The sequence below is a fragment of the Bos mutus genome, chromosome 10 (assembly GCF_027580195.1).
Source record: "Bos mutus isolate GX-2022 chromosome 10, NWIPB_WYAK_1.1, whole genome shotgun sequence".
Lineage (NCBI taxonomy): Eukaryota > Metazoa > Chordata > Mammalia > Artiodactyla > Bovidae > Bos > Bos mutus.
Window position 1 is genome coordinate 18,819,060 of NC_091626.1, and position 24,160 is coordinate 18,843,219.

The 24,160-nt window shown below is 35.8% G+C and overlaps 1 protein-coding gene across 2 annotated transcripts in view; it reads left to right on the forward strand.

The window, feature by feature from the left end:
- The window catches only part of ARIH1 (ariadne RBR E3 ubiquitin protein ligase 1), a 103,696-nt gene that overhangs the window by 41,104 nt on the left and 38,432 nt on the right, over positions 1 to 24,160 (forward strand). For both annotated transcript variants that reach the window (XM_005905600.3, XM_070377398.1), the window contains one exon: positions 6,694 to 6,761. In XM_005905600.3, the coding sequence (XP_005905662.2) occupies positions 6,694 to 6,761 (68 nt within the window). The remainder of the gene's footprint in view (positions 1 to 6,693; positions 6,762 to 24,160) is intronic.

Sequence of the window (24,160 nt, forward strand, 5' to 3'; positions counted from 1 at the left end):
ATTTTGATGTTTTGTATTTTCATAGTCCTCAGTTCAAGATGTTTTCTAATTTTCTTCAAGACTTCCTTGTTGACCCTTGGATTACTTAATAGAAGATGGTTTATTTTCTGAATCGTCTGTTCAGTGGATTACTGAGAGAGGAGTTTTGAAATCTCTAAGTATAATTGGGTGGATTTGTCTGTTTTGCTTTCATTTCTGTCAGTTTTTGCCTCATTTATTGTGGGACTTTATTGTTAGGTGCATGTTTTCTTGGTAACTTGACCTTTCCACTGAGATTTCTCTTTATCACTGGTAAACTTTCTTGTTTTGAAGTTTACTTTGTCTGAGAAAAACAGCTGCTGCAGCTTGTGCTTGATTTGTGTTTTGCATAATACATCTTTTTAAAAAATTTTTATTTTTAGTCTCTGTATATCATTATATTGGAAAATGGGTTGTTATATAAACAATATATAGTTTTGCCTTAAAAAAATTAAACTTTCTGTCTCTTTTATTTTCATTTAGCAGCACAAAGATTTCTTTTTTTAATTAAAGCATAATTGACATACGACATCAGTTTCAGGTATATAACATAATAATTTGGTATTTGTATAGTTACCTCTGTCTTTTGTGGATTGACGGTAAAGTGTCTGCCTACAATGCAGGAGGCCTGGGTTCAATCCCTGGGTCAGGAAGATTCTCTGGAGAAGGAAATGGCAACCCACTCCAGAACTCTTGCCTGGAGAATCCCATGGACAGAGGAGCATAGTAGACTCCTACAGCCCATGGGGTTGCAAAGAGTTGGACACGACTGAGCGACTTCACTCTCTCTCACTCTCTGTCTTTTAAGTGTTGTTTTTTTGGTTTTGTTTTTTCCCCATTTTTAACATTTAATGTAATTATTGATGTGGTTGAATTTGGTGGTTTAAATTATTTTTCTCTTTTGTCCTCCTTTTCTGCTTTCTTTTGGATTGAAATTTTAAAAATATTCGACTTTATATATGTATTGGTGCTTTTATCTCTCTCTTTTTAAGTTGTTCCTCTAGGCGTTATATACGAATATTTCACTTCACAGTCTACTTAGAGTTAATATTTTCCCACTTCAAGTGAAACATAGAAACCTTATAGCTATATAGATAATGTTTGTATCTGTCCCTTTGTATTGTAGTTGTCATACATGTTACATCGGTATACATTTAACCTTTCCCCTCACCATAACATGTTATAAATTTTGGTTTCAGCAGTACTGCATATTTTCAGAAACATAAGAGGAGAAAAATAGACTATGATATTTACTCATTTACCATTTCTGTTGCTCTTCCTTCTTTGCTGAAATTCTAGGTTACCCTCTGCTACCATTCCCTTTCTATTTGGAGAACTTCTTTAGCAGTTCCTTTAGAGCAGGTCTGCTGGCAGTGAGTTCTCTTGGTTTTCTTCTGTCTGAGAATATCCTTTGCTTCAATCCTGAACTATACTTTTCATTGAATATAGAATTTTAGGCTGGTAGCTTTTGATATTATCCCACAGGGCCCCAAGACTTCATACACACCCATACACACACTCACTCACTCACTCACTCTTGTTATTGACATATCTTTGAGTTCACTGACTGCTCTCTCATCTCCTCTGTGCTCTTGAGCCCATCCAGTGATCTTAGAGTTTTTTAGTCCTAAAATTTTCCATTTGGTTCTTCTTCTTTCTTTCTTTTTTTTTTTTTTTTTAATAATTTGAGCTTCTGTCCTAAGAATTTCTTTCATTCACTTTAAGGTGTTAACCCTTACCTAATGCGTCATATTTTTAACAGCTGCTTCAAAAGTCTTTGATAATTCTAATATCTGGGTCATCTTGGGGTCAGACTCAAGTAATTGTCTTCTCCCTTGATAGTTGATCAGATTTTTGTTATTGTTCTTAATTTGTTTCTGTAGTTCTGTATTCTCTCCTGCATGTGAGATTCTGTGTCTTCTTAAAATCGTTTCAAAAATGCTGCTGCTGCTGCTAAGTCGCTTCAGTTGTATCCAACTCTGTGCGACCCCGTAGACAGAAGCCCACCAGATTCCCCCATTCCTGGGATTCTCCAGGCAAGAACACTGGAGTGGGTTGCCATTTCCTTTTCCAATTCAAAAATGCTAAGGATCTTTTATTTGTTTTAGTAAACAAGTCAACCCAGTTAGGTTCTACCCAGAGTTCTTTCTCACCTTATGTACAGGTTGATTCCATTAGCTGTTCAGTTTTCTAAATCTTTGCTATGTTCACTTTGCCCCTCCCATTCCCACTAGGTTGATCTAGGATTTGGGCAGTGGTTTATATCATAGTTCTGTTCTGAAAACTTCCTATTCTTCTTTGGCTGTTCCACACATGTATTGCTTGCATTTGAGCCTAGGACTTGGTTCATCATAGAAGTTGGTTCATCATAGAATTAGGAATCTGCTTCTGCATCTCTCTCCTTACAGTGATTTCCTCTGTCTCCCAGGGGACCTTTTCTTTATTCCTCTAGCTGAATGTATGGAGTTCTCTCAGTTTCGGTTTTCTGCCTGTCATGCCTTGAGGTGAAGTGGCAAGAGATAAAAAGAAAATAATAAGGATTCTCTCACACTTTTCACAACAGAGTTCTTCCTTGTTCCTCTGTTCAGAGCAGTGGGTTTTCCCTGGTAGTTTTCTGTGGTCTGCAGTAATGTATTTTCATGGCTGGGACTGGTCTCAGGCCAAGGCTGGGAGAAATAAATAAAGGAAAATGAAAAGTATTCTCTCTGACTTCTTCAGGGGCATTTGCCCTAGTACTCTGACCAAGAAGGTGCGCTTGGCTCAGTTTTTATCGAGCATGCCTATTACACAGTTTTGCCTATTTGGCCCACCCTTGTGTCCAAGCCAGGAAATAAAGGAGATAAAACAAACAGGATACTCATTACCATCTTATTTGTTGTTCTTCCCTGTTCTCCCCAATCTACCTGCTGTTATTTGTCAGAGGACTCTTGTTGGTTGTATTTTGTGCAGAGTTTTTAGTTGTAATTGGTGGGAGGGAGATGCCAGGACCAAAAGTCAGATTGTTCTGTTTTTAAATAAAAATAAACATGATTAATGTGTAACTTTTATTTGACTAAAGGTACCCATTTTTAAGTGTATAGTTTGAGTTTTGATAAAGATTTTCCCTCATCATTACCAACCATCACATTTTTCAGTCCCTCAGATGCCCTTGTGCCTTATAGCTTTCTGTCACCCCCTCCTCATCCTGCCTTGAATTACCCTGTTTTGGAGGATATAAAAGAATTTAAACATATGTAAGTAATATTTTTAATAGTCCTTTGCATTCTCCCACATAGAATAAATGAAGGAATATTAGATCCAGATTGTCCTAGGCTAGAATTTCCAACTATTGTACTTAATTAGAGGTATGATGGAGAAGGCGATGGCACCCTACTCCAGTACTCTTGCCTGGAAAATCCCATGGACGGAGGAGTCTGGTGGGCTGCAGTCCATGGGGTCGCAAAAAGTCGGGCACGACTGAGCGACTTCACTTTCACTTTTCCCTTTCATGCATTGGAGAAGGAAATGGCAACCCACTCCAGTGTTCTTGCCTGGAGAATCCCAGGGACGAGGGAGCCTGGTGGGCTGCCGGCTGTGGGGTTGCACAGAGTCGGACACGACTGAAGCGACTTAGCAGCAGCAGAGGTATGATATTGGATAGTTTTTGTATACGCCTGGAGCCTAGTCTTAGTTCTCTCATATTTAAAATGGGAAGTAGGAATGTTTCCCTTACAGAGAGCTTTGAGGATTAAATGGGGCATATAAAGTACTGTGTTGTATATGTGTGCTCAGTCTCTTAAGTCATATCTGACTGTTTTTGACCCTGTGGACTGTAGCCCACCAGGCTTCTCTGTCCCTGAGATTTTCTAGGCAAGAATACTGGAATGGGTTGCCATTTCCTCTCCAGGGGTTCTTCCCTACCCAGGGATCGAACCCACATCTCTTATGTCTCCTGCATTGGCCGGCAGATTCTTTACCACTGGCACCAACTGGGAAGTTCTTACACAGGGTCTGGAATATAGTAGATGTACAATAAACGTTATTTTTCCATCACCTTTCCTTATATTCAATGCACATAAATGACTTGAGCCAGCTGCACTGAGATAGTGATCCAAATATATTTATTTAGTATTGTGAAATATTCTCTTCCCTGAAGTGTAGATCACTGGTAGAATATAGCTATTTTGGCATTATGATGTGGTTTAGCCAAATTTTCCAGTAGTATCCTTCTGGGGAAAATTTTCTGGCATGTACCTCAATAAAGTATTATTATTTTTTTAGGTCTTTATTGAATTTGTTACAGTATTGCTTCTGTTTTGTTTTTTGGCTTTTTGGCCAAGAGGCACGTGGAATCTTAGGATGGAACCTGCATCCACTGCATTGGAAAGCGAAGTCTTAACCATTGTACAGCCAGGGAACTCCGTGTAATTTGGTTTGTTGGCCCTGAGGCTTGTGGTATCTTAGCTCCCCAGCCAGGAATTGAACTTGCTTCCCCAGCACTGGAAGGTGAAGTCTTAACCACTGGACTGCCAGGGAGGTCCCTCTGTACACTACTAAACACACACTTAAACCTACACAGAAATTTTTGAACAGCCAAAACCAGAAAGATTGCCATGTTTTCTTCATCCTGGAGGACCACTGGTCTAATGTTCTGAATCCCTTTGGCAACAAGCACATTTAGGGGTGGAACCTAGGAATCTGTTTTTTAACGGAACATTCCATAGTTATTTTTGAAGAATCAATAAAACAGGTTTGGAAACTCTGGATGAGACCAGTTTATGATGTGGGATCTCAAACACAGAAAAGGCACTTAGCAACATTAGGTCAAAGAGGGCATTTCCCCACCTCTCCCATATTTCTGTTTGCAAGTTGAGACTTAACAGTTCCTGAAAAATTTTCCCCAGTGGCAGAGAATGTATAGTGTTTTGGATGTCCCAAAGTTATAGTTGCAAAATCCCAATGAGTACTACTAAATTTTCCCAATTGATGGGATTATTGCTCTTATTTTAAATATGACTGAATTACTATTTCAGTTACAGGCAAGTGAAAGTTGCTCAGTCCTTTCTAATGGAAATCAGAATTGTGGTTTCCATTAAGAAAAAGTGAAAGTCACTCGGTTGTGTCCGACTCTTTGTGACGCCATGGACTATACGGTTCATGGAATTCTCCAGGCTAGAATACTGAAGTGAGTAGCTGTTCCCTTCTCCAAGGGATCTTTCCAACCCAGGGATTGAACCCAGATCCTCCCGCATTGCAGGTGGATTCTTTACCAGCTGAGTCACAAGGGAAGCCCACAATCCTATTGTAAAAGAGCTGGATATGTGATGATATCTGTATTCTGTACAAATATTATAATTTAGGGTGAGCTAATAGGTTTCTTTTCACCTATTCTTATAGACTGACAGTGTTTTTCTCAAATGGTGTGTTGAAGGAAGATTCTTAAGTCTGAGTCTAAGAAGTAAGGAATACCTAGATGAATTAGCAAAATGTGCTTGGAGCAGAGGGTTGGGACTTACCATATCTGCATCTTTGGCTTTTTTGCCAAAGGTGAGTCGGACGCAGCTTAGCAACTAAACAACAGCAGCAATGTGGATGTCTATGAATTTTTGTGACAAATGATATTACTAAGAATAATTGATAGGGATTTCTTTCATGACATTTTTATACAGGATTGCTTTTAAACTAAATCAGTAGATGTGTGTTATTAATTGAGCCATCTCCAACTCTTTGCGACCCCATGGACTGCAGCTCGCCATGCTCCTCTGTTCATGGAATTCTCCAGGCAAGAATACTGAAGTGGGTTGCCATTCCCTTCTCCAGGGCATCTTGCAGATCCAGGGATCAAACCCAGGTCTCCTGCACTGCAGGTGGATTCTTTGCCGTCTGAGCCACCAGGGAAGCCCAAACACTTACTGTGCCCGGGACATTGCTGTCTAACCATGGTTTATATGCAGAGACCATTTTTGAAATGTTACTTGATATAATAAAATCATGCATAAAGTACAGATGAGCAGACTCAGGTTTGAATTTCACTTTTGGCATTGTAACTAGCTTTAGTGTCTTTGAATAAGTTGGGCTTCCTTCATCTCCTGGGCCCCATCATCTTACTGAGGTAAAACTCTGTTCACTAGTTTCATGGCAAGCGGGAGGCTCTTTGACATCACTGCATGATGATGGGGCACTAAACTTTGGACTCTGTGGTTTCCTGTGAGAAATGAAATGGTGGTTACAGATGATGCTCTATAAATTATTTCATAGTACAGGTATTTTGTCTTTTTCATTAAGTATGGGACTTTTGAATTAAAAATGGTTTGGACTGATTAGAGCTATTCAGTACATAAGATATTAGAAACTTTATTGATTTACAATGTGTTGATCTGGCAGTCGGTTAAATCTAATTGCAAAAAAGTTCACTTTATTAGTGCTTGATTTAATACAGTAGTTTTTCATTTAATTTCTTCTTGGCTTATTGTGAATTCTGCTTTAGAATCTCATAGAAGCGTGACATTAGTGTGACAAACTATTTGTAAATAGTCTTGATCTTAAAATTTTGTATTTTCTTAGGGGAATAAAGAAATACCTTAGGAAAGGTAATTTGGGTGGGGTGTTATAGAAGAGTAAATTCAACCTAAAAAATTCACTAAATGTCAATAAGTGCTATTACCTTAAAATGACTTTTTTCCCCCCCTTCTTTAGAATCCAGCAACTATCACAAGAATACTCCTTAGCCACTTCAATTGGGATAAAGAGAAGCTAATGGAAAGGTAAGGAACTATATTGTGAGCTTTATACTTAGAAGTAATTATGGAAAGCCTGTTGAACTGAATTTATGAGACACAAGTAAGGGATTGATTTATATACTTACCAAACTCGTGTATGAGTAGTATTTGCTTTGATATATTCCCATGTATGAGTAGTATTTGCTTTGATATATTCCCCATCTGTAAGTTTTGCAATAAACCTAGTGTTAAGGGAACTCAGGCTTGTTTCTTCTTTTACTTTGGAGGTGAGGTGTGGTGACTCTGCCTCAATATCTTCTATAATACATCCCCTTGAGTACTGAGAACTAAAAGTAGGTGTTTTTTTGTTTGTGTTTTAAGGACTTGATACAGCCTTAGAACACATGAATAAGATCTTCCTTTAATTACTTAAAACTTTCTTCCCCATAAACTTTTAAATCTACTGTAGGCACAATAATGACATTTCTTCAGTAAATATAAAGAAGTCGCTCAGGGTATCCTTACCAGCAAAACAGCTGTTTGGAGTGATTCTCTGGTTTCAGTGCAGGACTAAATCCCATTGGGCATTTTCTCGCTGGAAATGTTTCTGGTTCTAAAGGCAAGAAATTACAAGGACTGGAGAATGATAGTAATACTGCCGTCTTGATCTTTTTGTCTTTCTTAGATTAGAAATTTGAAGCACTTGGTAATAGGATGAGAGCCGTTATTTATTCTATCAGTCTAAAATTAGCAGTTCTAATTTTAAATGATTTTAAAATTGCATACAGTTTTTGTTACAACCTGAGAATCCAAGTATTATGAGAAATAAATGGAAAATATTTCCTGTGTGACTTTAAAATCAAAAACGCTTTGCAAAACAGATGTTAATTAATACCAAGAATATTATGAAGTTTCTCACATCTTGCACCCCAATACAATTTAATAGTAACAACAATAATTGTTAATTATTGAGCCCTCTGGGCCAGGCATTATTTCATTTTATCTTGGTGATAGCTTTATGGAGCTACAAATTATTATCCCCACTTAATAGTTGTAGAACCTAAGACTTAGAGCTTGATATATTTGTATGAGTTTTGTAACACAAGGAGTTAGCACTTAAACTCAGATTTGTTGGACTCCAAAGCTTATGTTCTTAGACACATACTATAGAACTTTCCCAGGTGCTTGAAGAATAAAATGCTCCTTGACTAGTGTGGTGGTTTTTTTCCCCCCTATTTTTGTATGGATCTGACCTTTTTTGAAAAAAATCAGTGGTACTTTTAATTTTGGTCAAGTTTGTTTTCAAACTTACTTTATGACACCTCTGTTAGGAAAAAGGTAGGTTTCATTGTTTACATCTGATACTCCTCTGCTGAACTAGACTTATTTTATCAGTATATCCTAAAGGCATTCTCAAATTTGCCCTGCAGCATTGCTGACACTGTTGAAAGCATTCTTCAATTAAATACTATACTTAAGTGTGACGAGTATGAATTGAAATAGGTGACTTCTGAAAACTTCTAGTATGTGTGAACATTTCAGTTTCTCCTTGTAATTCCAGTTTTTGTTTTGTATATTCTGGAGATATATTACTGGGTGCTTGTAAATCTTTTGTGTTTTTAAATCAGTGTGCAATACCTTTTGTCTCACATAATGTTTCACATTATATCCTATGTTGTCTGATGGTAGCACTGCTATACTTTATTTTGTAATTACTAATAAGTTTAGATTTAGTTACTGATTTCCTTGATTTGTGCTTTATATTTATTATGTTTTCTGTTGGGTTATTTGGCTTGACCAAGTTTCCTTTCCCTTTGTTCCCCCCTAATAATTTCAGAGTTATATATTTTATTTCAGTTTTTTAAGTGATCACCCTTATAGTTTGTATATGTATACTTAACTATAAGTTTATAACAGTATACTATTTATATTCATGTCCTACATAAGACAAAAACTGTAGCATAATTTTCTTCTCTGTCCTCTCTTCTCTCAGTTGGATAAGTTGATATATTTGAAGTTTTCATTTAATGTTAAGCATTTTTACTATTAGTATATTTAACTTTTTTTGTTTTTTGGCTAAATTTTTTTTTTTTTGGCATCCCACTGTTTACTCCATATTTACTTTTTTTTCCTCCCTCGAGAATAATACATTCTTTAGTGCTCTATGAGAATTTTTTTTTTTTAATTTTAATTGGAAGATAATTACTTTACAATATGGTGATGGCCTCTGCCATACATCAACATGAATAGGATGTACGCATACATGTGTCCCCTTCCTCAAGAAAAATTCTTAATAGTTTGAAATTGTGGAGTAAGTTTGGAAAATATAGCTAATTGCACACTTCAAGTCTGAGGACTCATGTTTTTAGTTTGGGAAATTCTTAGCTATTATTTGTTTAATATTACCTTTTCTCCATTCTCTTGTTGCTTTCTAGAATTCCTGTTGGTTATATGTTGAGACTTCTGGATCTCTTTTCCACCTTTTTAAAAAATGCTTCTTCTGTACTTGTCTCTTTACTTTGGTCTGTGAAAGTTCTTCAGGTTTACCTTTAATTCACTAATTTGCTTTTCTTATTGCATCAGCTGTTTAGCCATCTTGAATTGTTTAACAGTATCCAACTTACTCATTTTAATAACTTTATTCTTGTTTTGTGGGTGCTGTCTCTCTAGGCTGGTGTCAATAAATAAACTTAGAGTTTAAAATATGTATTGGTATTTTGTGTATCCTTCAGAGTATATTATTTTCAAATTGGTCACATTCTGGGCTATAATACATTCCAAGAAAAATTGATATGTTGCTTCCATTTTCACACTTGCAAAAAACTCAGAATCCAAAATTGAAATTATTAAAAGTTAGAACTAAATAATGGCAGGTCAGATGTGGAATGTGGCTGAAGAGGTACAGTGAAATTTATAGTCAGTATCTATTAAAAAAGATAAATAGGGAGAAAACAAACTGAACCTTTGAAACAGGAAGTTAGAAAAGTATATAAAATAAACTCAGAGAGTAGAATAGTTATTTAAGATAGAAACAGCATTAGTGAACTAGGGAACAGAAATAAACATCTTTGAAATGGGTAAAGGGAAATAAGAGAATGAGAAACAAGACCTAGATACCTGTTACCTGAAATACATAAAGAATTCTTGGAATGCAGTAGTAGGATAAAGACCCAATTTTAAAGTGGGCAAAAATCTTAATACTTACCTTATCAGAGAAGATATACAGACGTCAAGTAAGCATATGAAGAGATATTTAACATCACATATCATCATTAGGGTACTGCTCATTAAAATGGGATTGTCAAAATTACCACCACACACCTTGGTTAGCGTGACCAAAATCCAGAAAACACCACCAAGTACTGATGAGGATGTGGAAAAGCAGGAATTCTCATTCATTGCTGTTGGGAATGCAAAATGGTCCAGCCACCTTGCCTCCAGTTTGGAAGTTTCTTATCATATAATCCAGTCACGCATCTTAATAGTTAGCCAAATGAGTTGAAAACTTGTGCCCACCAAAACCTGTACATGGGTATTCATAGCATCTGTATTCATAATTGCTAAAACTTGGAAGCAACCGAGATATTCTGCAGTCGGTGAATGGATGAACAAACTGTGGCACATCCAGGCAATGGAATATATCGTTGCTAAAACGAAGTGAGCTATCAAGCCATGAAAAGACATGAAGGAACCTTAAATGAGTATTGGTAAGTGAAAGAAACCAGTCTGAAAAAGTTGCATACTGTTTGATCCCAAGTGTATGACATTCTGGAAAAAGCAAGATTATGTAAATAATGAAAAGATGTTGCCAGAAGGTAGAGGGATACAAAAAAAATCTTTTGGGCAGTGAAAGTGTTCTTTATGAAACTGTTAGGATAAGTATATGTCAACTATACATTTATCTAAATGCATTGACTGTATAACACCAAACCTGACACCTAATGTAAACTGTGGGTGACGGTGATGTGTCAATGTAGGTTCATTGCATCAAATGTACCACTCTTATGTGAGATATTGATGGAAGGGGAGGTTGTGTGTGTGTGTAGTGGCAGGGGTTATACAGGAAACCTCTGTACTTTCAACTTTGAGCTTAAAATTGCTCTTTGAAAGGTAAAGTTTATTTTGAAAAAGAGGGAGATAAATCATTGTAAATCATTGGCAAATGTGATTGGGGTAAGAGGAAGAGGCACAAATAAACAACATTGGAAATAATGTATAATTATGGTTAGGAAAACCTATTTCAAAAGTTTTAATTAATACTGTGTATACCACCACGGGGCTTCCCTGGTCTCAGGTGGTAAAGAATCTGCCTGCAACGCTGGAGACCCATGTTCCATCCCTGTGTCGGGAAGATCCCCTGGAGAAGGGAATGGCAACCCACTCCAGTATTCTTACCTGGAAAATCCAATGGACTGAGGAGCCTGGTGCATTACAGTCCATGTGGTCTCAAAGAGTTGGACACGACTGAGCGACTACACACTTACACCACTTATACCATTACGTTTGAAAGGAAATTAGCCATCTTCCAAAGAAAAAAGTAGGAAGACAACTGCAGGAAAATGTAAATACACTAGAAGATCCCTCTCCTTTCCCAAAAAGCACCAGATGATTTTATGTTCAAGTTCTATCTTAAACCTTTAAGGAGCTACTGGTTCCTAATGAAAATTATTTTAGAATGTAAAAAAAGATAAGGCATCATTATTTCATGTTAGCCAAATCAGAATAAATCTGGTTATGATATTTGACAAAGACAGCATAAAAAAACTACCTTTGTTATGAACATAGCTTTTGATTTCATGAATAAAAAATAATTGAAATAATAATGGTCTAGTAGAATTTCTCCTAAGAATGCAAGAATGGTTCACCTTTAGGAAAAAACTTGTCTGTAGCATTTACTACTTTTAACAGGTTGATGAAGAGAAGCCAGAAGGTAATTATAAATGTCAGCAATGTATTAATAATATTGTGTATTTACCCCTGAGTCAGAAAAAAAATAATTTTTTGCAAACTAATAAGGTAATTGCTTAGATTAATAAAGGATATCAACTAATAACCTATAGCAAAGCTATACATAATTTTGAAATATTAGAAATGTGCCAGTTAAAATCAAACAAGGTTATTGACGGTCACCACCATTTAAATGTACTGGGAGTTCTAATACATAAAATAATACATGGAAAATTAAATAAGTGGCATGAAGATTGTTTTGGGGATGGGAGGATTATGGATTTTTAAAAATTCTTTATGCTTTTTTGTATTCTGTGAATTTCCCTTAAAATAGCAGAAAAGTTTATAACAAAATAATTACTTAATTCAGAAAATAAACATTTACTTGTAATGAAAGCACTTTTCTGTAAAAAAAAAAAAAAAGACTTCTCTGGTGGTCCGGTGGTTAAGACTCTGTACTTCCAGTGCTAGAGGCGTGAATTTGATCTCTGATCGAGGACCTAAGATCACATGTGCTGCACAGCATGACCCAAAGAAAATAAAACATTAAAAATAATTCTTTTAAAAAAGAAATTCATATAAGAGAAATTCTGTGAAGACAATATAATTGTTACCCAGGAGACTCAAGACAGTTAGTTGGTAAGCTATTAAAGTACATAGAAATTACCTAAGAATTTTTGTAAATGTCAATGCCGGGCCCTTTTCCATTCTTACCTCTCCTCTCACCCCATTAATATCCTTGAAGAATGAAAAGAAACACGGAATTATAAGGAGGCTTAGCTTCAGTGACACTGTGCGTCTCCCAGTTCTTAAGTATAAAAGTGAAAGTTACTTGTATGATAATTTTATAATATTTAGGATCCCAGGAATTGCAAGCAAAGACAGATAATATGGCCAGTGAATTTTGTTACATAGCATTAAAAAAAAATCTTGTTTTCCAGTTGGTGACACAAAATGAATTCAAGTATTATTTCTATTCATTTTGACATACTTAAAGATGATTCTTACCTTAGTAAAAATTGTGAAGTTTTAAATTTCTTTCTCTCTCTTTTCCATATACTAAGCATATCAATATTTCTTGTGTTTATTAGTGAGCCATAGTCCCTGTCCTGGAGGAGGGAATCCATAGTCCAGCAATAGCAATATAGGTATAAATAGATTCTTAACAATAATTCTTCTTACTTGCCTCCTGGACTTCTAGTCCATAGCTTAAACAGATCTGTCCTGACCCTAAACATGAGTGATTTATTCTTTTGAAAAATAAATTTTGGTGAAGGTGGGGAGGGGCTGGTAGACAAGGGACCATTTTAACTTTCTGGTCTCTTTTGTCTCTTATAACAGCTTTCCAGACTTTTGCCATTTTCTTTCTTACCCAGCATTCTGCTTTTTAACTCTGCAGATATCTTTATTTTCTGTTTTACAAATTAAATAGAATTTTCTCTATTGACTAGGCTTCTTCCCATGATCCTCCAGGTGAACAAATCAGAGAATCAGAAGTACAGCAATAACAAGTCTGTCTTTCTTTAAGGCCAACCTTTCCATCTGGGCTTTGATTCTATCATAATTTTTGTGGCATGTTGCTTTCATTATTTAATTTGTTATCTTGAACTGTCTCCTTTTCTGGTATATCAATTAGGGTTTTTATTTGTAAGCAAACTGAGAAGTTAAGTGGAAAAGACATTACATATTGAGAATCAGCCGTGAAGTCTGAGTTCAGGAAAATGCCGAACTTTTTTAATGGAAGAGCTGTTCCTGGTGCTATTGGACACAGGCATCACAGCTTGTAGCATCAAATATTGAGCGTGTGACACCACGACTAGTAATTCTGCTATTGCAGTCTTTGAAAATTGAGTATCTCCTTACCTCTGATAGAGTAAATTTCTCGTTGAAGAACACTTGTGTCCGACTCTTCACGACCCACGTACTACAGTCCACCAGGCTCCTCTGTCCACGGGATACTGGAGTGGTTTGTCATTTCCTACTTGAGGGTATCTTCCCAACCCATGGATCGAGCTAGAGTTCCTTATGTAGAAAATACCTCACTAGTTTTTCATTCCTAGCACTTAACACAATTCCTGACATATATAGTGTTTAGTAAATACTTTAAATTCAGCCCTTTCTAGCTTTTGTTTTTCTACAGTAGAACTTTTATTTTAATGTATGATATGCATATAAATCAGATTTCAGTTTGTCAGGAGTTTGAGACAAATCCACCTACCACCACCACCCTGTGCCAGATTAAACTCCTTTACAGTTAGTAGCAAGTAACAAGTTGGTATCTTCTTTTCTGCAGCTCAGATTTCTTTTCTTATAGGTATGTTTTGTTAAATTTTAATACTCACTGTAGTCAGTAATATATAAGGTGAATGTTAGTTAATAAGTTAACTGGCCTGTCTGAAGTGAGGAGCAGTACAGGTGGCTGATGACTACTTTTAATGGACAGGTGTGATCAAAGAATCTTAATAAAAATGGATATCAGTCTTTTCCACCCTATGTTGCAAATAGCTTTCCACTTTTCATTCTGAAGCATTAACACCCATTGAGTAATTAAGTATGGGGGTTAGCCCTTGTACGTTATTGTGATAGTATGTAGCTTTCCTTAACCACATTAATAATAGTATATTGCTTCACAGATAACTGCTAGAATGTGAAAGTAAAGTTGGTTTGTCAGATGGCAGACTTTTGTGATAGCATTCATCACTGTTCTACAGTATAGCAGTTTTTCCTCTTCAAACAACTCAGGTGTTAGTGGGGAGCAGTGTATAGAAAGCAGCAAATGTATTATCTTATTATTGCTATTGTGGTTAAGAATTTATTGATGAGATAGCATTTGATTGGACTTAGAAGGTCAGGGGAATGTGAAAACCTGGGTATTACAGGTTCAGAAAATAGTTTTGGTATGGGGGGTGTTTAAGGAACATGTGTTGAATGGTAATTGAGATTTACATGAAGAATAGAGAGGAAATGATTGGATGTGTTTAGTGGAAAGTACATTTTGGAAGACCTTGAATGCTTAGCAAATAAAATTTGACTTTTCCACTGTTTAGTGGAAAGCCCTTAAAAGTTTTATGGAGAAATTTAATATAAAAACATTATTATAGAAAAAAAACTAACAGTATGAGCTGATTGAAGGCAAGAAGACCAAGTGGAAGACTATTTCAATAATACAGATAAAAATTGGCTTGACTTAGGTTGGGTGACAGTTAATTGAAAGCAGAGTATTGATGAAAGAGATGTGAAGGAGTTTAACAGAAAATAAAGGAGACTGGAAAACTTCTGGGACTCATTCCATCCACTAAATATAATAACAAAGAACATCTGATAATTAGTAAAATAAGAAATAGAGGGTTAAAACCCAAGAGAACTTGGAAATCTAGACAGATGAGTCAAGTACCCAGGTCTGCTGTGCCCTAGAGGCATATGCTGATCCAGAAGAGGTAGCCAGGAGACTGAGCTGTGGTTTTTGTTCGCCTTTGGTTAGTGAGAAAAAAGTTGGAGTTCTCATCTCACCAAGAATGAGGATTAGGTAAACTAGCTCTCCTAAAGACTGAAGATAGTATTCAGGTCATCTGAGTGGCCCAGAAAACCTCAAGCCTTGAAGTTGAATTAAGATGGTTCCAAACTGTTAATGTACCCAGACACCTGACAGAACCAAGTATAAATTTTTTCTAGGGAAAAGCAGCAAGGCCTCAAACTACTTCCTCAAATTATTTTTTATAATTAAAGTATACTAACTTGAGATTCTAGGTATTAGAATTAGTCACACTAAATTAGTAAACTAAAACAGGTATGCTTTTATCAGGGAATTAGAATGTATGAGCTGTCATACAGATTCAGAAGGAAAAAAAAGCTTATTAAAATAAGCAAAATTAATTCAGTGAATTAGTTTAACAGCTAAACAGATTTAGTGTACTATTAGATTGGTGCAAAAGTAATTGAAGTTTTGGATCCTGAATTTTAAATCATTGTAACTAGGCTCAAACACATGTTCGTGTTAATTAATCAAAATAGGAACTGTTATAATCAACACGTTTTTGCCAATGAGAAATAAGTTTGTTTATTCCTGTAGCATAAAACTCCATGTGTTAGGAGTTGACAAACTCTTGGAAAGCGTTTTCTGCCTCCTGCTGGTTATGGAACATTTTCCCTGCAAAAACTTGTTGAGGTGCTTGAGGAATGGTGGTTGGTTGGTAAGAGGTCACGTAAATACGGCTGAGGCAAAACTTGTGGCGCAGTTCTTTCTGTTTTGAAGCCTTGGCTGTACTGGCGTGCAGTCAGGCATTCCCATGGAGAAGAGTTGGGCCCCTTCTGTTGACCAGTGCTGGCTGCAGGCATTGCAGTTTTAAGTGCATCTCACTGATTTGCTGAGCATACATCTCAGATGTAATGGTTTCACCGGGATTCAGAAAGCTGTAGTGGATCAGACTGGCAGCAGACCATTGAGCAGTGACCATGATCTATTTTTGGTTCAAGTTTGGCTTTGGGAAGTGTTTTGCGGCTTCTTCACTGTTTAGCCACTGATCTAGTTGTCACCTGTTGTATAAAATCCACTTTTCATCGCACTTTGCAATCAGATCAAGAAATGGTTTGTTGTTGTGTAGAATAAGAGAAGGCACTGCAAAATGATGATTTATAGTCAGCTTATGAGGCACCCACTTACCATACTTTTTCACCTTTCCAGTTGGCTTCAAATGCCAAATGACCATAAAATGTTTGATGATGAGTTCTTTGGCAACTTATCCCGTAGTTTTAAGAGGATCAGCATTGATGATGGCTCTCTCAGTTGGTCATTGTCACCTTCCGATGGCCAGCCACTGTACTCCTTATCTTCAAGGCTTTCGTTTCCTTTGCATAACTGCTTGAACCACCACAGCACTGTACATTCCTTAGCAGTTCCTGGGCCAGATGCGTTGTTGATATTGTGAGTTGTTTCTACTGCTTTATGACCAATTTTGAACTTGAATAAAATCACTCGAAATTTCTTTTTGTCTAACATTATTTCTACAGTGTAAAATACATATAAATAGCAAGCAATAAGTCATTAGCAAAAAACATAAAGCAAGAACTGTGCATTAAAATGGTGTATAACATAACCACATTTATTTAAGAATGTATTCCAGTATCAAGTTGCAGATTTCAGCAGTGCAAAATGCAATTACTTTTGCACTAACCTAATAGGAAATCAAAACACTATTCAGAATTATGCACACACACTGATGGATGGAAAATACACAAGAGAAGAAACATAAAACATACAAGAAGGTCTCCATTGAGTTTAGAAAAAGAGGAGAAAATGGGGCAGAGGTGATATTTGAAGCTTTAATGACCAATTTTTATAGATTGGTAAGAGATTTTAACTGTTCCCATGCAAAATAATATTCATTGGAAGGACTGATGTTGAAGCTGAGACTCCAGTACTTTGGCCACCTGATGCAAAGAGCTGACTCATTGGAAAAGACCATGATGCTGGGAAAGGTTCAAGGCGGGAGGAGAAGGGGACAACAGAGGATGAGGTGGTTGGATGGCATCACCGACTCAATGGACACGAGTCTGAGTAAACTCTGGGAGTTGGTGATGGACAGGGAGGCATGGCGTGCTGCAGTTCATGGGGCTGCAGAGTCGGACACAACTGAGTGACTTAATTGAACTGACTGATGCATAATACAATGCTGTTTTTATTGATTCTAAGATGTAGTTTTTCACACCTTAGATATTTGTCTGAAATCTAAATGCATCTTTCAGTTGATGGCACCTTACAGTCCAACAAGATTGATAATTTGACTTATGTGAAAAATTTCCCATTTCACTTTCTGGTAAGATCATTAATTTTGGTGCCAAAGCATTTTATTAAATATGGTAAAAAGAAATCTACATTTTAAAACATCGTAGTAAACCTGTAAACATAAACAGACAATCATAAGAGCAATAAGATACAAGAAGGATTATTTACAAAAAGTGAAACTATGTGTGTATATATATAATGTATGTAGAGGGAAAAATAGAAATTGAAAGTATATATTCTTCCAGAGGATAGCTGATTTCCCAGTACTAAAAGTGAAAGTGATGTTAGGATGATCCCTCAGTAGATGAAAGAAAATAAGTGCTAATCTAGAATACTATTTAGAATACTATAATCATGGAAATGTGTTCAGAAACGGTGCTATCCTTTAAAATTAATATTAAAGTGGCTCTGTGTTGTACCTAGCATTTGTATTTTTTAAGCCAACATTTCAGATTCTATCCATGTTTATTAAAGTTTCAAATATTCATAAATGCTATTTAAGCAACTATTAGAATGTTAAGGGAAAATAATTGTAGACAGCTGCCTAATTTGTGCTAAAACATGTATAAATACATGTAAAGTGCATGTATAAGAATAGTAATAAGCTAAGCTTTCATCTTAAGTCTCAAGATGATGAGCTAGATATGTCCAATAGAAAAAGAACAAAATAAATTCAGAGAGAATATGTACAAGAAGAAATACTGGGGGAGACTTTAATGAAATGGAAAAGAAACATACAGTAAAAGGGATCAAGAAGACAAAAGATGAGATTAGTCAAGAAAAGAAAGCACAAATAACCAATATCAGTAATGAATGTCCCTTTGAATCCTAAGATACTTAAAAAAAAGATACTGTTAATAACTAGGTTGAAATTTTACATGAAATGGATAAATTCTTAGGAATTTGCTTTTACAAAAATTTACGTAAGAAAGATAAAACTCTTATGGGGTTATAACTGTGAAGTGAAACTTTGAATAAAGTCCAAGTCCAGATTGGATACACTGGGAACTTGGACCAACATTTAATGAGACAGAAATTCTAACCTTATAATACATAACTTTATATTCTTTTAGAAAACAGAAAAAGAGTTTGCTCCCCCTTCTTGAAGCTATCACAACGTTGATACTAAAGCTCAAAGGAAAATTACACGTCAGTTTCTATCATATACATAGTTGCCAAGGGAAACAAAAACCCCAAATATTTGCAAATTGAATCCTGCAGTACATAAAAAGAATTAATAATCCAGCAGTACATAAAAAGAATTAATAATCCAGCATGGCCAAGATTTATCCCAGAAATGCTAGGTTGGTTTAACTTAAAACAGTTAAATATGGTCACTGGAACAAATAAATGAGAATAATATTTCAGTAGATGCAGAGGAGCAGTTGCTGAAAATTACCAATTATTCATGATTTTAAAAAAGAAACACCATTAGCAAAGTAGGCACAAAAGGAAACTTAATCTAAAAATCTATAAAAGCATCTGTAGGAGATATAGTTCATGATGAAATGTTGAAAATATTTCCCTTTTATATGGAGTTCAAGACATGGGTGTCTGTTATCTTTGCTCATATTCAACATATACTGAAGGAGATCCTAGCCAGTAGTATACCAATAATAATAAAGTATAATGGTTGTAAGGCAGATACTAGACAGTTAATCACTGATATGAATGGTATATATTGTAAATCCAAAGGAATCTACAGAAAAGTTGTTAAATGATTTTAGAATTATAAAAATTTATTTTTCAATTAGCAGCAATACAATTGCATATCTTTGACCCAATAATTCCACTCCCAGGTATACAGAGAAAAATAAGTATGTCTAAATTGAAGGTTATATATAAGTGTGTTCATAGCATTGTTACCCATACGAGCACAAGCTACAAACAACTCAGGTGTCTATAGGTAGGTAACTGTGGTATATTTATATAATTCAGGAATGAAAAGTAAAATAGTGCAACAACTGACTACATAGATGAATCTTAAAAACATATTTAGTGAAAGGAAAACAAATGCAACAGAATACCTGGCCTCAATATGGTTCTGTTTATATGAAATTCAAAAACAGGCAAAAATAAGTTACATTGTTTGAGGGTGGATATTTAGGTGGTAAAATGGAGTAGTGATTATCTCTTGGGGGGAGAGCTTGTTACTGAAAAAGAGGTGTTTGGAGGGTTTGTAAAGTACTAGCAGTGTTCTAGCTCCTGATCTGAGTTGTATGATTCCCCCACCGCCCCCCACCCCTATCGCCTTATTCCCTGAATTCTTATCAAATTTACTGTGATAAGTGGCTTTTAAGAAAAGCTCATAACGACAAAATTATTGACATGGCAAACAATGATGCCAGTCATTTGGAATTCAAGAAGACATACTAGCCAGCTATATATATACTTCTATAACCAGACTTAGTTTTTAAGCTGTAATTGTTCCTGCCTTGAAATTTAATTCATATTACTTGGTATATTTCTCATATTCAAGGAAAATGAAAAATTAAGATCTAAATATTTTGGAGAGTTGACTGATTAAGTGCCAGTTTGCTTAACTATATTTCTGAAAACATACTGAATGACTTCCCTGGTGGTCCAGTGGCTAAGAATCCCCGCTTCCAGTGCAGGAGGGCACAGGTTTGATGCCTGGTTGGGGAACTCAGATCCCACACACCACACACACAAATCTCTACTGAAGACCCTCTCATGTTGCTCTTCTAACTTATTTTGCTGCACTGCACAGCTTGCAGAATCCTACTTTCCCAACCAGGAATCTAATGATGCTCCAGCATTGAGAGCATGATGTCCTAACCCCTAGACCATCAGGGAATCCCCAGCCCTTCTAACAATCTTTATCTAGAAAAATCTAGGCCTTGTGAGAGATGGAGTGGGGATACTGTAATCATCATGCCCTTGCCCCACTGAAGAAAATCTGGACTGAAGGAAAAGAGCAATACTGCCATTCTGTTTTTCTTTTCATCAATATGATTTTGTCAAAAGGATAGTTAGATTTTGTAGGAAAGGAAGATAGTATTGTTTTATGATAATCTTTGCACCTGTGTACTGGAGTCAGTGAAGCAGAGAGAAATATGTGTGTTAACTCATTAAGCAAGGTACTTGAACTAAATTGCCTTACACTGAATTAGTCTCTCTTCATCTTGGTCTGTTTTGACCAGCAAGGATGTACGTAAAAGCCAGCAAACTGAAGGAACTTTCAAATATGTAGTGACCCAGGTATACAAAGTCTGAGAAGTTAAGAATCCACATATATTCTTGAGCGTGAAAGTGAAGTCGCTCAGTCATGTCCGACTCTTTGCAACCCCATGAACTGTAGCCTACCAGGCATCTCAGTCCATGGGATTTTCCAGGCAAGAGTACTGGAGTGGGTTGTCATTTCCTCTCCAGGGGATCTTCCCGACCCAGGGATCGAACCCAAGTCTCCTGCATTGTAGGCAGACGCTTTACTCTCTAGTAGTCCTTATAAAACTGTCATAATTAGTAGGTTGAAAAAAAGCTTCTTTGTTCTTTTTAAGAAGATTAAAGTAAGCAATAGACTTTGAGATAAGAGATCAAAGATAAACTGATGAAATAACAGAACAAGATAAAAGGAAGCTGACAGAACTAAGGGGGGAAAAAAAGGGACAAGCAGTAATCTTGCAGAAGTTACCTCGTTATTGACCATAGACATAGTAATATGTCTTTTGTTACCTGAACGTTACTGACGGGAGACCTTTCAGGTATTCACTTGGATAACAACTTGCGGGCCACAGGTGTTTCTGCAAAAATCCCCTGGTCAATAATGTATTGAAAGCATGTTGGCAATAGCCAGAAATAGAGCAGGTACTATGGAAAATGAAGACATGTAAGAGAAGAAAAGGACAAAGAAGGAATTAGTAGATGGTAGGCAAGGAAGACAGATGAACAAAGATTGGGTGTAAATCCAGCAGATCTTAATAGCTAAAAGCTCTTGAAATAATTATTACCTGAATTGGCATTTTGAAAGAGAAAGTTAAATGCTAAGATCAACCCTATAGAACTATACTTCAAGAATGAAGAAACCTTGAATATATGTCAGTTGAAAATGATTTGAATTATAAAATGAGAATTATTTTTACTAAAGACTTCAGTAACAACAGGTACCAGAAGAAATGGAGGTTGTCATGAGTAGTAGTGTGGCTAAAATGAGCATTTGAATACAATTAAACATTTTAGGGACTTCCCTGGTGGTTCAGTGGTTAAGAATCCAGCTTGTAACGCAGGGGACATGGATTTGATCCCTGGTCACATGCCACAGAGAACTAAGCCCTTGAGCTGCAACTACTGACCTCTTGCACCGCGGTGAAAGATCCTGCATGACACAACAAAAGATCCACGTGCCAAAACTAAGGCCTGAGGGAGGCCGATAAATTTTTTAAAACACAACATTTTAATTATGTCTAAGTAATTAGGGCTGTCAGGCTTAGGAAATAGAAAGCAGTTTTTACTATTCTTGAAAGAAAAGCTATACAATGTGAAAACAATGTAATTAGTGGAAAAATTATGTAAAATGGTAATCAACTGGGAAGAGTTCCGGGAAGTTCCAACCTAGAGTTAAGTGTAGGGTATTATATAAGGACAGTCAATGTATTATATACAATTGGCAAAATTGGTTTAAATACCCATTTTAAGGTATGTTCTATAACAATAAATTAGACTTCAGTATCTTTCCAAATAACCATAGCAAAGTCTTCGGTGGACAGAGCATGTGATGAATAAAAATAAAAACAAATTTTAAAGTGTTACATTTCTGTAAAATGGAACTTAAATGAACAAAATTTCTTGGCCTGCCTGCTATGACCAGCAATATGAGTTGATTTTTCAGTTCTCCATTCTGTTTACCTGGGCTGTATTTGAAGGTTATTTGCCTTCTAGAATGGACTGAAAACTATAAACTATAATATATTGCTATCTTTAAGAAATATTCCTAAATAAAGAAATTCAGATTTATTATTATCTCTTTGTTCTCTAAAAAGAAATTGAACTCTTACAGATAATAGGGCTGCTACAGTAATAAAATAGTCCTCATGGGGTTTACATTCTAGTAGGAAAAACATAAAATAGTGATTACAGGAATGGCAATCCACTCCAGTATTCTTGCCTGGAGAATTCCATCGACAGAGGAGCCTGGTGAGCTATATAGCTCACAGAGTCACAAAGAGTTGGACACAACTAAGCTACTTTCACTTTATCTTTCACAGGAAAAACATAAACAGTGATTACAGGGTTAGTAATATGATTTGTTACACAGGAGTACAAAATACTGTGAGGATGTAATACAAGGGAGCCTTACCTAATATGAAGAGGAGGAACTGTCAAAGAAGATTTGTTTAAGGAGATGAGGTTTAAATTGATACCTTTAAGGTAGAAGGAAGTATTTCAGTAGTTGAAACACCCTTCAGTAGTGGCTAGCCATTTGGCTTAAAATTAAATGGAACCCCTGCTTTCTTCTTACTGCACGAAAATAATTTCCACGTAAATCAACAGTTTTAATGGAAACAGTTTAAAGGAAAGGCCTAAATCATGAATAAACTTCTATAGTCTTTGCATATAGAGATAATTTTTAAGAAGTTTATGAAATCCATAAATCACAACAGTGTTGCATGGTAAATTCGCCCACAGAAAAATTAAAAGTGGCAGTTAAACACCATTAAACAATATTTAGAGGCAAGTTGGAAACTGGGAAGAAAGCAGTCCATAAAACAAAGGATTACTCTTCATTTACTCGCTGAACTCATAAACTAATAGCAGTATCTTCACGAAAAATATATTCAGTTTCACTAATAAAGAAATACAAGTCTAGATATATTCCCCCCATCAGATGGGGCAGTATTTTAATCTAGGATTGTCTGTATGTGGAACATCTCTAAATATCTTTCAGTATAAGGTTGGTTAAGTATATTATAGTATATACCTACAGAGAAATATTATGCAACAGTGAAAATAATGTAACCCCATACTCATGGACAAAGGTGGTGTTACATATTGTTTAGTGAAGAAAGCAGGTAATAAGCCTGGAATATGAGATGATATCAGATGTGCACGTCTCTTTGTATTTGCATAGAATGCTACCTAGACTGTTCACCGAAGTATTAGTTGTTAATTTTCAAGTTTTTGATAACTGGAGTTTGTGTTTTCTTGTGTCCACAATTTTTTTTTTAATTAAACAAGGGGTTAATTGGAATACTTATTCATATTTAGTGTTTTCTTCATATGTTTCAACTTTTCAGATAAAACTTATATCTTAGGTGTTTTCAAAGATAACTTGTGAAGAAAAACATTTGATTTTTCTGCTCTATATATTTTGATTAGCTGAATCATCAGAGACAACTTCATATGCGTTCCCCTTTTATATTAATAATATGTTGACATTTTGATTGATGACATGACCATTTCATTGAAACATAATTGTAGTCAAAGCATTTATAAAAGGATATTTATTTGTCTTTAGAGAGTGGTGGTGGTTCTCATGAGTGATGTTCTGGAGATGCAGTAAATGCTTTGATACAATGCCTGAACAAGACTTTCATGAAAACTATTGGGAACTCTTTTGAGTATCGATAATTTTTTAACTGGAGAACCTCTTGTTTATATATAAAGAACATTGAAGTTATTTAAGCCTGTACTTAAGTTAAAAAGTAAATTGATCAGATTCCATGTTAACATTTTTGCTGATTAAATTGAAAGTTTT